Source organism: Stegostoma tigrinum, chromosome 13, assembly GCF_030684315.1.
Source record: "Stegostoma tigrinum isolate sSteTig4 chromosome 13, sSteTig4.hap1, whole genome shotgun sequence".
Classification (NCBI taxonomy): Eukaryota; Metazoa; Chordata; class Chondrichthyes; order Orectolobiformes; family Stegostomatidae; genus Stegostoma; species Stegostoma tigrinum.
In genome coordinates, this window is record NC_081366.1 from 71286425 (window position 1) to 71303772 (window position 17348).

Consider the following 17348-nt stretch of genomic DNA (forward strand, 5'->3'; position numbering starts at 1 on the left):
TTATGGTTCACATGAGTGACTACGATCGCACTTCTTTTAGCAATGTCAAGTAATCATCTTTGGCCACAATGTCACCTGAACTCACTTGGTACCAGTCAGTAGGGAAGAGATTCTGCTTACATGAAATTCCCATTTGCCCACCACCAATTACAGTGAACAGTGAGAGCTCATGGCTTCTACATTCCTTTTGTAGCTATGACCTTTATAGACACCTTGAACTGGAATCCAATCAAGGAGATAGTGATATTGAATTTGTGACAATGCAACTATTCATTCTGTGTTTCATGGCTCCTGTCCCTGAGGGAAGGAAATCCATGCCTAGTCTGCCCTATATGTGACACCAGACCCACAGCAAAGTGGCTGACAGTTAACTATCCACTGAAATAGTTGTCTAGTCATTCAGTTTTAGGGCAATTAAGGACAAGCAATACACACAGATCTTACCAGTGATGCCAACAGCCAACAAAGAATAAAAGGACTTATTCCAGATGTGAACCTTGTGATTTTAATTTGCAAATGGTACTTCCTCCGCATTACTTCAAATTAAAACAAAATTGCCAAACTAATTGTTGCTGGTTCCTACATTTTGCAATGCACCAATTCAACATCATACATATGGAAAAAAAACAATTTTCAAACACATCATGAATTGGAGTGTTTCATCTACAGGAAAACAATTGAAATTATTAATGGCTTCCTGGGACCACAGGCATGCATATTTGTGTTTTTGCATTATAACTAACAGTATTAAAATTTAACTCCCTCAAGGTAACAAGAAGCTATCTCTACTGTGCCCATTATAAGTTCTGTGCAGTATTTCTTTGTGGCAATCCATGAGTAACATTAGTCAATGCCCTAACCAATCCAGGTCAACCTTCCTAGTTAGAAAAGCAGGTAAAATTTGACAGTTAGCTGCCAATCATCATAAACAGGCAGATTTTCCATGTACCCTTGCTGAACAATCATGATTCTCTTCTTGTACAATACAAAAGTTGGCCTTCCTCATAAATTGGTATTTCTCGTGAATTATCCTGACAAGCGCAAAATGGGAAGTGTTGACAAAATGTGTCTTTTTCAACAATACCCAAGTTCTGTACTAGAAAACAACAGCTGATTTTGCTTCTGTTAACATTTGTTTATCAACATGAGCATGACAAATAACTCATATCAAATTGTAACTTGTATCTGCTTGGGACTGAGCCTCTTGTAAGCCAATGTGTAAATCTGCAAATTAGCTGGATATCCCTCTGCCAGGGCTGAAGAAACAACGTTTTTGAAACGTATGGCTTTGTGATACCTTACCCTGTTGGGACTTTACTTTCTTAGACTGGTAATGAATTCTTTCTCTTTCCACTGCAGCCAACTCCTGTTGGAGTTTTACACTAGCATTCCACCCAATAAGCTGCAGAAACAGAAGATCCAGTCTATGACCGAGATTGTACGTAGTGAGCTCTTCAAGAGGAAAGGTGAGTGACCTTGAGTGAGCATATTGTTGTGAGTTGGGAATGCAGGCGGAAGAGAAGAGAAAATGTGCTCATAAAGTGGAAACATATTCAACTTACCGGCATGTTGGGAAAGGGAAGAACAAGTTCCACCATTCACACTTATCAGGGACATCTCCCTCCATCAGGTGGATGTCCACTAACTGGTGAACTAAAACAGTACAGCTTATAGCATGCTAAGCGGCTATCTTCCTTCATGAAATACTCACCCTAGGGCTACTGATTTAAAAAGCTCCTTCTGGTTTCAACCCTTAAGCAATGTACTTGAGCAAACAAAAACAGAAAATGTTAGAAGTTCGCCGCGGGTCTAGCAGCATCTGTGGAGAGAAATCAGCGTTAACATTTTGGGTCAAGTGGCCCTTCTTCAGAACAATTCTGTCCAGGGTGTCCAGTGACCCTTCTTCAGTTCTGACGAAGGGTCACTGGACCTGAAACATGAACTCTGACCTCTCTCCAGAGATGCTGCCAAATTTGTTGAGCTTTTCCAGCAATTCCTGTTTTTGTTTCTGATTTCCGGCATCCACAGTTTTTACTTAGGCATTCAGTTAGCTGTTTATTGAATTCCAACACAGTTTACTGATTGAGATTCAAGGTTTGAGTTTACATAATTAAGCAATGTAAGGGTTAAGTGGAGATCTGTTCTTGAAAATTACATATTAGTAACTTTGTTCTCTTGGTTTTCTACCCACTGCATATTGCATCAACACCAAGACTCCTGTTACAAATAAAAACTGAAAGAACTGCGGATGCTGTAAATCAGAACCCAAAACAGAAATTGATGGTAAAGCTCAGCAAGGCTGGCAGCAATTGTAGAGAAATCAGTTAACTTTTTGGGTCAAGTGACCCTGAGGAAGGAAGGACTCTGGACCTGAAATTTTAGCTCTAACTTCTCTCCACAGATGCTGCCAGACCTGCTGATCGTTTTTTAGCAGTTTCGGTTTTTGTATCTGTTACAAATGATGGGCTGAAATGATCACAATACCACGGTCTTCCGATTATTGTTGCTTTAAGGAATTAAAAGAAATAGGCTGCACATAAATATTCTGCCTCAGCTGCTTCCTCCATATTTTGCATTGTGATGAGTACCTTCAGTACACCTCTGGAGTTGAAGAGCACACAATATAAGTTCTATCCAATTTCCCTGCTCCAACCAGCAGATCTGAAGCCCAGGACCAACAGGCTCTGAGAGTTACCTGCAAGTGTGTTGTACACGGTCTTTTAACGTTTTGGATTCAAATAATGATTCAGTGCACCACACTTCCTGTTAATTGTTGTTCACATTCACTTCTTGTTGACTGCTACTGTTCCTTCATTTTATTTCTGTACATAAATTTAACTAGGCTGCTAGCTTTTAGCCATCTGTTTTATCTGATTGATGTGACAGTGGAAGGGATATTAGGATACAGCTTCATTAGCAGTTCAATAATCACATAATCATATCCAATAATTGATTTTCTTCTGCTACTGTGACAAGGTTGTAAACAGAAATTTCAGCTCTACAGATAAGTCCTGAAGACATTTCTTGTTGTGAGTCTATTAATGTTTTTAATTATATTTCTTTTCAGTAAAGTCGATATGTTGAGAGAACAGATGAGAATAAGGGTGGCATACTGTCTACAAATCCCTTAGTTTGAATCTGGTTTTGTTCTGGTTTCAAAACACCACTGATCTTGGAACAAGCAAGCTTCCTTTGAGTATGAGTCCACTACACAAACCACCAATAATTTAGAATCAATTTTCATAGACTGATGTATTTCAAGCAGCTGTGCAGATGGAGGAGTAGTACATCAAACACAACATGTTGCTCATTATTTTGTTCTAAGCCCACTTTTACATTTTGGAACAGTAATAAGGGAGTGCAACATTGTTGTACTTCTGATGAGACATGAAACTAATGCCAAATTTGCCCTATAAGGGAGATGCAAAGGATCTCTTAAGAGCTCACGTTTGGAGAATAGAAGAGGTATTCTCTGCAATTTATCCAATATTTGTCTCCAGTTCAATATTGGTGAAACAGATAATTTGTCCATTATCTTTTGTTGTTGTGCAAGGTTGCTGTGCACGAATTGACTGATATTTACTATACTGAGGCTGTGATTCCACTTCCGAAGTAGTTAGTTTACTTTAAAGTGCTTTGGGATGTCACAGAGAGCAAGTTATGTAAATGTACATGTTTCCTTTCTTTGTTTTGATCAATTCTATTTGTAACCAGATAATTGCATTAGTTATTTTTAGACTTCTTGAAGGTTTGTAGTTGCTGCAATATTTCCTAAAAATGTGGAAGATAAAATGTAACATGCTGCAGTATCTCAGAATTTTTAAACATTCAATGAATAGTCTGAATGTTTTTGATTCACGCTCAGGGAACTCGTGATATATATTTCCAGCCACTTATTGTTCTACAGCAGCAGGTTTTTATACAAACTTGTATCCTGCTTACGATAGTTATTTTTTGTACAGATTTCAACGCTGCAATGTATTTGTCACATTCCAATATCAAATGGAATAATAAATGTCTTTCTTTTTCTTCAGTGATATTTTATCAAAGATATTTTAATCAACAGCCCCTTTTTTCAAAAAGTCATACACAAGAGTATAAGATCATTGACAAGGCCCTCTCTCCTGGTAACTACAAACTTGAATGAGTTGTTTGAAGAACTAACTAAAAGCATTGATGAGGGTAGACCAGTAGATGTTGTTTATTTGGACTTTAGTAGACTAACTATAATTGGCCACAAAACTAAAGGAAGAGAAGCATTGAAAAATTGATTCGCCCCGGCTTTTATGAAGACCATAATGAAATACTAACCTCATTAATGAGTATGTTCAAAAAGAAACTGACAGATTGTGGACAGAAAAGGAGAAAGAAATTGATAAACCCGCAAAACTGAAATAGGATAAGCCCTGCTGATGAAGAGCCATGTGTATTCAGGAGACCGTTGGACCAACAGAGGCACTAGTTAACATGTGCTGGTGTTTCATAAAAGAGAAGGTAGGGTTGGAAGATTAGCAGATTGCTAATTTTATTTCTATTTTAAAAGAACCTCAGAACTATAGATTGGTGACCACAATGAGGGTGTCAGGAAAGATACTGGAATCAAGACTGAAAGAAATGACTTTATAAAAATCAAGGGACAGAATAAAAGCAATCACCTTGTTTTATGATAGGGTTACATGTTTGTGTTTTTGTTTGTGTTGAACCTCATGAGATGGGAGAGACATTAACTTAATATTTTGAGTCTGTTTTTAATGTGGATGAAGAAATGGAGGTCAGAGAACTCAGGAAAATAAAATATTGATATTTTTAAAGCAGTTCACATTGCATAAGATGAAGTGCTGCAGTTCTTGGGAAGTATGAAGGTGGATATATCTCCAGGACCTGATTTAGTGTATCCCTGGAGGTTATGGAACATTAGAGAGGAAATTGCAGGGTGCTTTCAAAACTGTTTGTATCATCTATAAATACAGGTGAGGGGTTGGCTGACTGGACAGTGGCTAATGTTGTGCTTTTGTTTAAGAAGGACTGTAAAGAGAAGCCTGGGAAGTATGAACCTGTCAGTCTCACTTCAGTGCTGGGTAAGCTGTTGGAGGTGATTCTCAAAGATAGGATTCATACGCATTTGGAGAGTTAAGGAATGATTAAGGATAGTCAGCATGGTTTTGTGCAAGGGAAATCTCATAAACTTGAATGAGTTGTTTGAGGAACTAACCAAATGAGTGCAGACCAGTAGATGCTGTTTACTTGGACTTCAGTAAAGCCTTGGACGGGGTTCTGCATGGTAGACTAATTGGTTGAGAATAGATGTGATTCAGGGTGAGCTTGCCAATTGGACACAAAATTGGCTTAACAGTAGGAGACAGAAAGTGGTGGTGAAGGGTTGATTTTCAGACTGGAGGCCTGTTACCAGTGACGTTCCACAGGGATCAGTGCTAGGTCCACTCTTGTTTGTCATTTATATAAAGCAATTAAATGAGAATAGAGAAGGCATGGTAAGTAAGTTGGCTGATGACACCAACATTGTTGGTACAGTGGACAGTAAGAATGCTTACGTAAGATTACAAAGGGATCTTGATCAATTGGGTCAATGGGCTGAGGAGTGGCAGATGGAGTTTAATTTGGATTATTGTGAGGTATTGCATTTTGGTAAAACAAAGGAAGGCAAGACTTATGCAACTGAAAGTAGGACCTTGGAGTATGCCCTATAACAAAGAGATCTGGGGAGTTCAGATACATAATTCTTTGAAATTTCTGTCATATATAGACAGAATGGTTAATAAGGCATTTAGCACACTTGCCTTCATTGCTGTGTCTTTTAAGTATAGGAATTGGGACATCATGTTGAGGTTGTATAGAATGTTGGTGAGGTCTCTTCTGGAGTACTGTGTACAGTTCTGGTCACCCTGTTATAGGAAGGATATTATTAAGCTGGAGAGGGTTTAGAAAAGATTACCAGGATGTTCCAGGAATGGAGGGTTTGACTTGTAAGTGCAGGTTAGTTAGGCTGGGACTTTTTTCACTGGAGTGCAGAAGGTTGAGGGGTAACCTTATTGAGGTTTACAAAATCATGAAGGCTACAGACAAGGTGAACACAGATGTCTTTTCCCTGGGGCAGGGGATTCTAAGATGATGTGGCAAATTTTTAAGGTGTGAGGAGAAAGATTTAAAGAAGACATTAAGGACAACTTTTTTATCCAGAGAGTGGTCCATGTGTGGAATGAACTTGCAGAGGAAGTAATGGATGCAGGTACAGTTGCAGAATTAAAAGACATTTTGTGACATTGAGTACATGAATAGGAAAGGTTTGGAGGGATATGGGCCAAGCACAGGCAGGTGGGATTAATTTAGTTTGGGATTATGGTTGGCATGGATTGGTTGGGCTGAAAGGTCTGTTTCCATGCTGTATGACTCTACGACTCTCTGATTCTATGACTTTATGACTCTATATCATGCTTAACCAACCTGATAGAATTCTTTGGAGAAGTTAATAGAAAGAATAGACAAAAATAATGTATTGTTATGACCAGCCCACGTGTGAGGTTCCCTAATTCATTATCGCTCCAGATGAGATATCCTAAATTATTTTGTTCTGAGGTGAGGAGGAATGCTCTGTCCCCATCTTTGCCCACCAAAGCCCCTTTCTTGGTCTCAACAACATTAATAAAAAGGATCCTCTCACTTGTGCATATTGTTCTCTCAGGTCAAATGAATTTATATATTACAAAGAGCTAACTTAATTGGGTTTTCTGGAATTAAAGAAAAATGAGTTTATCAGTTACTATATATGAGGGGAAGTAATAATGCAACACATACATGCCACTTGGAAGTGGAAAGAGACATAAATCACAAATGCTGGGATGTGATGTTGAGCTTGTACCAGACACCTGTTTGACCTCATCTAGAATAATGTGTCTAGTTCTGGACATTGCATTGTAGGAAGGATGTGAATGCATTGGAGAGAGTGCGGAAGTGATTTATGAGCATGATTCCAGGAATGGGAAACTTCAGCAATGAAGACAGGTTGAGGATGTTGGGGCTCTTCTCTTTGGAGACAAGATGGCAAAAGGGGAGATTTGATAAAAGGTTCAAAAGAATGATCTGGCTAGACAGATAGAAAGAAGCTGATCTTGCTTGTGATGAAAAAAGAACAAGAGTGTGTACATTTAGAGTGATGTGCAAAATGAAGCAAGTCCAATGTTTAAAAACAGTTTTTTCACACAGCAAGTATTTATGGTATGTAATGCACTGCCTGGAAATGTTGTAGAGGCAGCTTCAATTGAAGCATTTAAGAGTTATTTAGATGATTGCTTGGATAGAAATGGTTTGCAGGAATATGGGGAAAAGGCAGGAGATTGGCATTAGATAATAGAGCTAGTAAAGGTGTGAAGAGCAAAATGACCTCCTGCACTGTGTCAGTTCTGTGATTCTGTCAACTTGAGTGCAAAAAAATGTTAAAAGTTAAGAGACCATAGAATCAGTGTGTGAATTATTCATGAATAGTAAGCATTGGAAGATTGTAGCTGTTATTTTGGATGATATCAGTTGCATTAACACTGGTAGTTGTGAAGTATGTAGTGAGAATCTTGGCTTTGCAGTTGCGCTGGAATTCACTTGACCTGTTTTCTTGTTAATGATGATGAACACATTGACTGATTTCTGGTCCTTAGACCTGCAAGGTGATGTGTCAAGGCTAACCTCAAGCTATGACTTTTCAGTACACAAGTATACGTTGGTACATTTGTTCAGTAACGCACTTGACCAGAGGTTGCGTTTGTTTTTTTTTAATCTTTACACATTCATGGAAGGGTAAAACACTGTTACACTTTTTGACTTACAGATGAAGAGTGTTTTTCCATGCTGTGTGAATCTGTGACTCCATGACTCTATAACTTACATCCACAATTTGGAGATGTTTCTCCCCCAGCAGAGCAGAGATAGTTTGATTGGCTTGCATCTCTGTCTTTTGAAGTCTGTCTTTGAATTTTTCTCGGCAGCTTATGGGGGTCGACAATCCAAGGGGTTCACAGAGGGAATCTTTTGGTAGTCATTGACTTCCATTCTCAGACTTATATTATCTGCCAAGCGTAACTTGCTGCCTTTGTTTCAAAGAAAGCATGTCTTGGTTAACAGCTTGATCTGCCCACAGGATGTTCAGTCTTCTCATCCGCCAACATGACAGTATAGGATTTTTAGATGTCTGATAGAGTATGATGCAGTAGACACATGACAGCATGTTAGAGTTTGTTGAGTCAGGGGACACATTGTTGGATGGTTAGAAAATTGGCTACAAAATTAAAAGCAGATAAAATGATCATGACTCAGGTTGGAGGAAGGTCGAAAATGATGTTCCACAAAAATGATTTGTCAGGGCCCATTGTTATTTATAATTTGCATGAATGATTTTGTTTTCAGAATAATTTATGAGTAAGTAACCCAATATCGAAATTGTCAATCTATAGTGTACAGCTAAAATTGAGGAAAACAAAAAAAAATCAAATTGATATTCAAAAGCTCACAGGATGGACGATTAAATGACAGATTGACCATAATATAGATAAATGTGAGGTGATGTGTTTAGGTTGATAAAACAGAAACACTGCTTACTATTGGACATAAGAAATGAATAGGCTAGAAAACAAAGGGTTCAAGGTCTCTACAAATGAATAAGTCATTAAAAGCAGCATTGCATGTCAGCACAGCAATTAACCACGCTAACAAAGCACAGGCATTGATTTCTGGGGCTATGCAATTCACAAATTGTGACATTGTGTCAAATCTAAATGAAACATTTCAAACACTGTACAATGCAAAACCCCATACTGCCAAAATAACATAGAGACACTGGAGAAACTGCAAAAAAAGTCACTGATCTGCACATGGGAATGTGATATTGATGCCATCTCTGAGACAATGTTGAAGAATGGAGAGGACTGGCAGGTCAATATTCTAGGCTATTGAAGTTTCGGTTGTGATAGGATAGGATGTAAGAGAGATGGAGGCATTGCATTATTGCTGAAGGAAACCCCCTACAAATATAACACTGTTTTTCTCACACTTTTCTGTGATTTGCCTGCATATCTGCTCCTCCATTTCCCTCAGACTGTTGAAGGGCCTGTGCTGTAATCCCAGAAAAAATAATCACCTTTTTTTTGCTTCTAAACCTCATTTGAATATTTTCTGGGATGTCTTCCCTCATTACGACAGTTAACAGTTTCCTTTGTTAATAAGGTTGATTTTGTGATTTTGTGAAAGGAGATCCGATAAGGGAAGGACACAGACAATTAATGGTGAGTCCCCAGGGTGCACTGAGGAACAAAGAGACCTTGGCATACAAGTCAATGGATCCCTGAAAATATCAGCACAGGTAAACAGGGTGGTGAAGAAAGCATACGGGATGCTTGTCTTTATTAGCCTTGGTGTAGAATATAGGAGCAAGGAGATCTTGATGCAACTTCATAAGACATTGGTTAGATGCAGCACTATGTGCAGTGTTGGTTACCACATTGTTGGAAGGACATGGCTGTGCTGGAGAGATGGTGCAGAGTAGATTCACCACAGTATTGCCTGACATGAAAACTTTCAGTTATGAGGAGAGTGTGGAAAGGCTGGGTTTGATTTTCCTGGAGTAGGGGAGGCTGAGTCAGGGGGAGGGGTGGAATCAGAATCTGACTGAGATATATATGACAGACATAGACAGAGTAGATCATGAGAATCTGTTTCTCATGCTAGATGTGTGTAAGGCCAGAAAGAATAAGTTTAAGGTGAGGAGCAAGTGTTTCAGAGGAGACCTGAGTAGGAATTTTTTCACCCAGAGGGTGATAGAAGTATGGAATGTGCTGCCTGAGAGGGTTTGGAGGCAGATACTCTCGCAATATTTAAGAAAGATTTGGATGAGTACTTAAAATGTCAGGGCATTGTAAATAATGGAGCAAGCGCTGGTAAATAGGATTAGTGCAGTTTTGTATCTGTTGATCGCCATCGATGTGGTGAGCTAAGTGGCTTGTTTCTATGCTGTATGATTCTATGACTATATTCATCGTTTATAGTGGTAAGATCAGAAAAGAGAAATTCTAGTTGTTGGCAATATGGAACAGATTGGGGCTTTGTTTTTTTACAAAAGAGAAAATTTATATGAGTACTAATTTTGGTCTTTAAAATGATCAATGGTCTGGGTAGGGTAGATTCCCTTTGTGGGAAAATCCAAAATTGAAGGCGTGAATATGTGAAGGTTCCTAATAGATCCATTTAAAAAAATATAGACAATTCATGCCCTCTAGATATTGATTTCAATGTGGAACTTACTGCCATGGGACATGGATGATGTAAATAGCTTGGAAGCTTGCAAAAAGATGCTAAATAAAAGGCAGATTTATATTTCAATAGTACCTTTTACTACTTCAAGACATCCCAAAACACTTTATTGCTACTGAAATCTTTTTGAGGTGTAGTCACTGTTGTCACTTCTGGAATGTATATATGCACAGCAAGCTCCCACATGCAGCAATCGAATACTGACCAGTTAATCTGTTTTTGAGATGTTAGTTGAGTGATACAGCTTTGTCAGGATACTGAGGATGATGCATTTCCTCTTGCCTGAAATAGTGCCATTATTTGTGGCCACTCGAGAGCACGCATGTGACCTCAGATAAGCATCCTATCTGAAAGCTGTGCAGCACTCTCTCAATACAACTATGGGGAAGAGGTGGGATACTATAGCCTTCAGAGATGAGTAATACATGAGGCAAAATGGAATAGAAAGCTATGTTGAAAGGCAACAATGAGGTAGAATGCAGAGGGGTGGGTGTGAGATACAAACACCAAGAATAGATTTGTTGGCCCGATTGGCCTGTTTTTGTGCAGTGTATTCTATGTATTGTTATGAAATCAATTGTTTCAATCAAATGGAATACTAGTAAAACTCTAAACCATCTTTCTGCTTTTCAAATGTATAACCTCACTCCTTCCCGCATAATTGTTCTGTGCGGACAAATCAGACTCTTGGTTACTAGGGTCAGTTTTGCTGGGTGAAACACTCATCGGACAATGTGGAACAGAGGTCAGTATGATCAAGCTTGGATCTTCTATTTTTATTGACCATCTATCAAGAGAATTACTCCTCTAAATACAGAAGATCAAATGTAGAAGCCACTGTAAAAAAAAATCCCAATTTGCTGCTTTAATTCTGGGCTTTTCATTAATTTTATACAGCGGTGTTGATTGGAAAGAAAACAGGCCACATACCATGAAAAAACATTATGTTGTAATGAACTCTTAAATAGTTTGAGGGGACTCAGCTTTAGGACTGGGTTGAGTGCAGTTACCTGCCAGTTGAAAGTAGTTTATACAACTGTTGTCCTGATGGAAATAACAGGCTCCTGTTGGCTGAAAGGTTAACTGCACAAAATGACCCTGATGTTATGGAGCGATCTGCCACTGCCAGCATAAAAATGCAGCCAGCTGTTTCATTGGGATTTCAGTCTTTAACACTGACAAGTTTAATCAGAGCTGTCACAGTTTAGTTGTTGACGTTAGACCAAGTAAGCATCAGCACCAAGAGTATGCAAAATTAAATTAATTTTGAAAGATGACAGAAGGCTTTAATTTGCATAGGCTCAGACACAAACTCTACCTTTTTCAACTGATGCAGCCCACATGGTGTAAGTGCTACCAGAACATTCTATATGTGGATTTGGTAGGAATCTTGGTGAGTTGCTGCAGAGCATCTTACAGATGGTGCACACTATTGTAACGACTGTGGAAGAAATTAATCATGTACCAGATGGAAGTCAAGTGGACTTCTTTTCCTGAGTTTGTGTTGAACTTCTTGAAGGTTCTGCACCACTGAACACTGCCCTCGAAGTGGCTGTGGTGGATTAGAGATTGTCACGTACCTCCTTCTGGAATGTGCCTTTGCAAAAGGTGTTTGGAGAGAGGTGCTGAGGTTTTTGTTGAGGTTCATCTGAGCAGCTCTGTGGCACAGGACTCTGTGCTCTACGGCCTGTTCCCTGCGAGCTGCACTGAGACAACCATCAGCCACAGCTGGAGGACCGTCAACCCCATGAAAGATGGTCTGCCTGAAATTTGTCTGTCTTCCAGAGCAAGGAGTTGATCTTGACCCAGTGTTGCAGACTGGCACATTCCAAGGTGCAGGACTGCGTGCTGAGGAATGCACTAAAGCTTGGGGCAGCTGTCGCCAATGTGCAGTGGGAAAAGACCATTGTCTGATATCTTTCTACTGAAGTTAAATGGGAGGTCATTTAGCTAACAGACCCTCCTGATTTCTCAAACAAATGTAAATACAGTCTTGTACAAGTAAGAAATGCCTTTGGTTTGTTTGCTGAATAAAATCAAACTCCAAAATTTGTTCGTTTCTTCATATGCTATTGTAGAGAACCAAACTGTTTTAATAACTAGAGAAAACAAGGTGTGCAGCTGGAGGAACACAGCGGGCCAGGCAACATCAGAGGAGCAGGAAAGATGACGTTTCGGGTCGGGACCCTTCCTCAGAAATAAGGCTCCGACCCAAAACGTCAGCCTTCCTGCTCCTCTGATGTTGCCTGACCTGCTGTGTTCCTCCAGCTCCACACTGTGTTATCTCTGACTCCAGCAGCTACAGTTCTTGCCATCTCAGTGCTTTATTGACTATGTATTTATCTAAAGATATTATTATGAATCAAGCATATTTTGGAAATTAAGTAAAGTTGATGGTTCGACACTCATCCAGACAGTGAAGTGCATTCCATCACACTGCTGCCTTGTGACTGGTGGATAGAATGAAGAGAGAGAATATGTGAGTTACTTACCTGGGAATACCCAGCCTCTGGTGTGGACTTGGAGCCTCAGCCTTCATATGGCAGATTCAGTCAATGTTCTGTTCAATGTTGACCCACAGGATGTTGACAGTGGGGAATTATATTAGATGTCAAAGGAAAGAGGCTGGATCTGTCTGGTTTGATGCCATTGCTTGACATCATGTCTGATTACATAAGTTGATGCATGGTGACTCTTGCTAAATGAACAAACAAGACAAACAATTGCTCACTGTGAAGCTTCACAGAAAGCAAATGTTCTTTTTATTATTGTTGACCCAGGGAGTGACTTTAGAGTCGAGAGAACTCCATATACAAATAATACCATGAGCACTTTGAAACTTCAAAATGTGGCCTTGATTTAATACCTTAGGTGAAAGAGTTCACTTCTGATCATCCAAAATACCCTCAATATGACATTGAAGTGCCAAACTCAATATTGTGGCCAGGCCATTGAAGATGAAGAGTTTTTAAAAGTGCACAATAAGGCAGAGGTGTATAAAAGACAGAACAGTGTGAGGAGTCAGTGGGGTGCTGTTAACAAGGAGCTTTCTTTTTCCAAACAAGGTTTTTCAGTTTAAGAACATTGCCAAAATACAGTAAAATGAGCTTAGAGACACAATCTTCAAAACATTTCATTCATGAGATGTAGGTTTTGCTGGCTGGGCCAGCATTTATTGTCCGTCCTGAGTTACCCTTAAGAAGGTGTCGTGAGCTGTCTTCTTGGACCACTGCGAAAATAGACCCACAAAACTGTGAGAGATGAGTTCCAGGATTTTGGCCCAGCAACACCAAATGAGCAGTGATATATTTCCAAGTCAGGCCGGTGAGTGGCTTGGAGGAGAACTTGCAGGTGGTGGTATTGTCCTGCTTCAGCTTCTGTTGTTCTTCTAGATGGTTGTGGGTTTGGAAGGTGCACCCTAAGTAGAGGCCTTGCTGAATTTCTCGATGGTGTATCTTGTAGATAGTTCACACTGCTACCACTGTCAATGAAGGAATGAATGTTTCTGGATGTGGTAGCAATCAAGGAGGCATCAATGTAATCAAGTTTCTTGAGCATTGTTGGAGCTGTGCCAATTAAGGGAAGTGGGGAGTCTTCCATCATACTCTTGTTTTGCGCCTTTGATGGTGGACAAGCTGTGGGGAGTCAGGAGGTGAGTTGACCTGCTATGTTCATCCAGCTCCACACTTTGTTGTCTCGGGTGAGTTGATTATTGCTGGATTGACTTGCTCTTGTAATCACAGTATTCATATGGCTAGTCCCATTTAGGTTCTGGCCAATGGTAACTCCCAGGATGTTGATAGTTGAGGATTCAGTGATGGTAACACTATTGAATGTCAAGGAGCAATGGTCAGATTCTCTCTCCTTGGAGATGGACATTGCCTGGTATTTGTGTGCAATGATTATTACTTGCCACTCAGCCCAAGCCTGGATCTTGTTGCATTTGAACATGGGCTGCTTCAGTATCTGAGGAGTCGCGAATTGTGCTGAATACTGAGCAGTCACCAGTGAATATCCCAATTCTGACCTTTTGATTGGAAGATCAATGATGAAGCAGCTGAACATGGTTTGACCTTGGACATTACACAGAGGACCTCATGCAAAGATGCCCTGGAGCTGAGATGACTGACTCCTGAGAACCACAGCCATCTTCCTAAGTGCCAGGTATGACTCCAACCAGCAGAGTGATTGGTTCCCAATTCCCATTGTTACTAGTTTTATTAAGGTTTAGATGGACTACAACCCAGAGTTCTGAAGGAGACAGCTGAGGAGACTGGAGACGCATTGCTGGTGATCTTTTAGGAACCCATGGAATTGGGGATGGTCCCAGAGGACTGAAAAATGGCTAAGGTAACACCCCTCCATTTAAGAAGAGAGGCAGGCAGAAGACAGCTAACTACAGGCCGGTTAGCCTGACCTCAGTCATTGCTAAGAATGTAGAATTCATTATTAAAATGAGATTGTGGATTACTTGGAAGTACATGGTAAAATAAGGCTGAATCAGAATGGCTTTGTCAAGTGGACATCATCATGGCAAATCTATTAGAATGCTTCAAGGTGGTAACAAGCAAAGTAGACAAAGGAGAGCCAGTGGACATGATCTATTTTGATTTCCAGAAGGATTTTTGACAAGGTGCCACACAGGAGGCAGCCAAATAAGATAAGAGCCAATGGTTTTAGGGGAAAATTACTGGCCATTTCGGAGACATGGATAGACCAGGGACAGGAATGGTTGTTGCAGGTTCCGGGATTTAGATGTTTCAGGAAGAACAGAGTAGATGGTAAAAGGGGCGGAGGTGTGGCATTGTTGGTCAAGGACAATTTTACAGTTACAGAAAGGATGTTTGGGGACTCGTCAACTGAGGTAGTATGGGCTGAGGTTAGAAACAGGAAAGGAGAGGTCACCCTGATGGGAGTTTTCTATAGGCCTCCAAATAGTTCCAGAGATGTAGAGGAAAGGATAGCAAAGATGATTCTTGATAGGAGTGAGAGAGACAGGCTAGTTGTCATGGGGGACTTCAACGTTCCAAATATTGACTGGGAACACTATAGTTCGAGTACGATAGATGAGTCAGTTTTTATCCAGTGTGTGCGGGAGGGCTTCCTGACACAGTATGTTGATAGACCAACAAGGGGCGAAGGCACATTAGATTTGGTACTGGGTAATGAGCCTGGCCAGGTGTTAGATTTGGAAGTAGGTGAGCACTTTGGTGATAGTGATCACGATTCTGTTATGTTTACTTTAGTGATGGAAAGGGATAGGTGTATACCACTGGGCAAGAGTTATACCTGAGGGAAAGGCAATTACGATGAGATTAGGCAAGATTTAGGGAGCATAGAATGGGGAAAGAAACTGCAGGGGATGGGCACATTAGAAATGTGGAGCTTATTCAAGGAAAAGCTCCTGTGTGTCCTAGATAAGTATGTACCTGTCAGGCAGGGAGGAAGCTGTAGAGTGCGGGAGCCGTGGTTTATGAAGGAGGTGGAATCTCTGGTCAAGAGGAAGAAGAAGGCCCATGTTAGGATGAGATGTGAAGGGTCAGTTAGGGCACTTGAGGGCTACGAGATAGCCAGGAAAGACCTAAAGAGAGAGCTCAGAAGAGCTAGGAGGAGACATGAGAAGTTGTTGGCGGATAGGATCAGGGTAAACCCTAAGGCTTTCTATAGGTATTGAAGGAATAAAAGAATGACGAAAGTAAGATTAGGCCCAATCAAGGATAGTAGTGGTAAGTTGTGTGTGGAGTCAGATAAGGTAGGGGAAGCGCTAAATGAATATTTTTCAACAGTATTCACACTAGAAAACGACAATGTTGTTGAGGAGAATACTGAGATACAGGCTACTAGACTAGGTGGGATTGAGGTTCACAAGGAAGAGGTATTAGAAATCCTTCAGAGGGTGAAGATAGATAAGTCCCCTGGGCCGGATGGGATTTATCCTAGGGTCCTCTGGGAAGCCAGGGAGGAGATTGCCGAGTCTTTGGCATTGATCTTTAACTCGTCATTGTCTACAGGAATAGTGCCAGATGACTGGAGGATAGCAAATGTGGTTCCCCTGTTCAAGAAGGGGAGTAGAGACAATCCTGGTAATTATAGACCAGTGAGCCTTACCTCAGTTGTTGGTAAAGTGTTGGAAAAGGTTATAAGGGATAGGATTTATAATCATCTAGAAAAGAATAAATTGATTAGGGATAGTCAGCACGGTTTTGTGAAGGGAAGGTTGTGCCTCACAAACCTTATTGAGTTCTTTGAGAAGGTGACCAAGCAGGTAGATGAGAGTAAACCGGTTGATGTGGTGTATATGGATTTCAGCAAGGCGTTCGATAAGGTTCCCCACAATAGGCTATTGTACAAAATGCGGAGGAATGTAATTGTGGGAGATATAGCAGTTTGGGTTGGAAATTGGCTTGCTGAAAGAAGACAGAGGGTGGTAGTTGATGGGAAATGTTCATCCTGGAGACCAGTTACTAGTGGTGTACCGCAAGGGTCGGTGTTGGGCCACTGCTGTTTGTCATTTTTATAAATGACCTGGATGAGGGCGTAGAAGGATGGGTTAGTAAATTTGCAGACGACACTAAGGTCGGTGGAGTTGTGGATAGTGACGAAGGATGCTGTAGGTTGCAGAGAGATATAGATAAGCTGCAGAGGGCTCAGAGGTGGCAAATGGAATTTAATGCAGACAAGTGTGAGGTGATGCACTTTGGTAGGAGTAACCAGAAGGCAAAGTACAAGGCTAATGGTAAGATTCTTAGTAGTGTAGATGAGCAGAGAGATCTCGGTGTACATGTACACAGATCCTTGAAAGTTGCCACCCAGGTTGACAGGGCTGTTAAGAAGGCATACAGTGTTTTAGCTTTTATTAATAGAGGGATTGGGTTCCGGAACCAAGAGGTTATGCTGCAGCTGTACAAAACTCTGGTGCGGCTGCACTTGGAGTATTGTGTACAGTTCTGGTCACTGCATTAAAAGAAGGATGTGGAAGCTTTGGAAAGCGTGCAGAGGAGATTTACTAGGATGTTGCCTGGTATGGAGGGAAGGTC

General features: G+C 40.6%; 1 protein-coding gene across 3 annotated transcripts in view; it reads left to right on the top strand.

The window, feature by feature from the left end:
- Positions 1-17348, top strand: part of LOC125458253 (dedicator of cytokinesis protein 2-like) — a 604879-nt gene that overhangs the window by 213073 nt on the left and 374458 nt on the right. For all 3 annotated transcript variants that reach the window (XM_048543364.1, XM_059650772.1, XM_059650774.1), the window contains exon 25: positions 1360-1466. In XM_048543364.1, coding sequence (XP_048399321.1) covers positions 1360-1466 — 107 coding nt within the window. The remainder of the gene's footprint in view (positions 1-1359; positions 1467-17348) is intronic.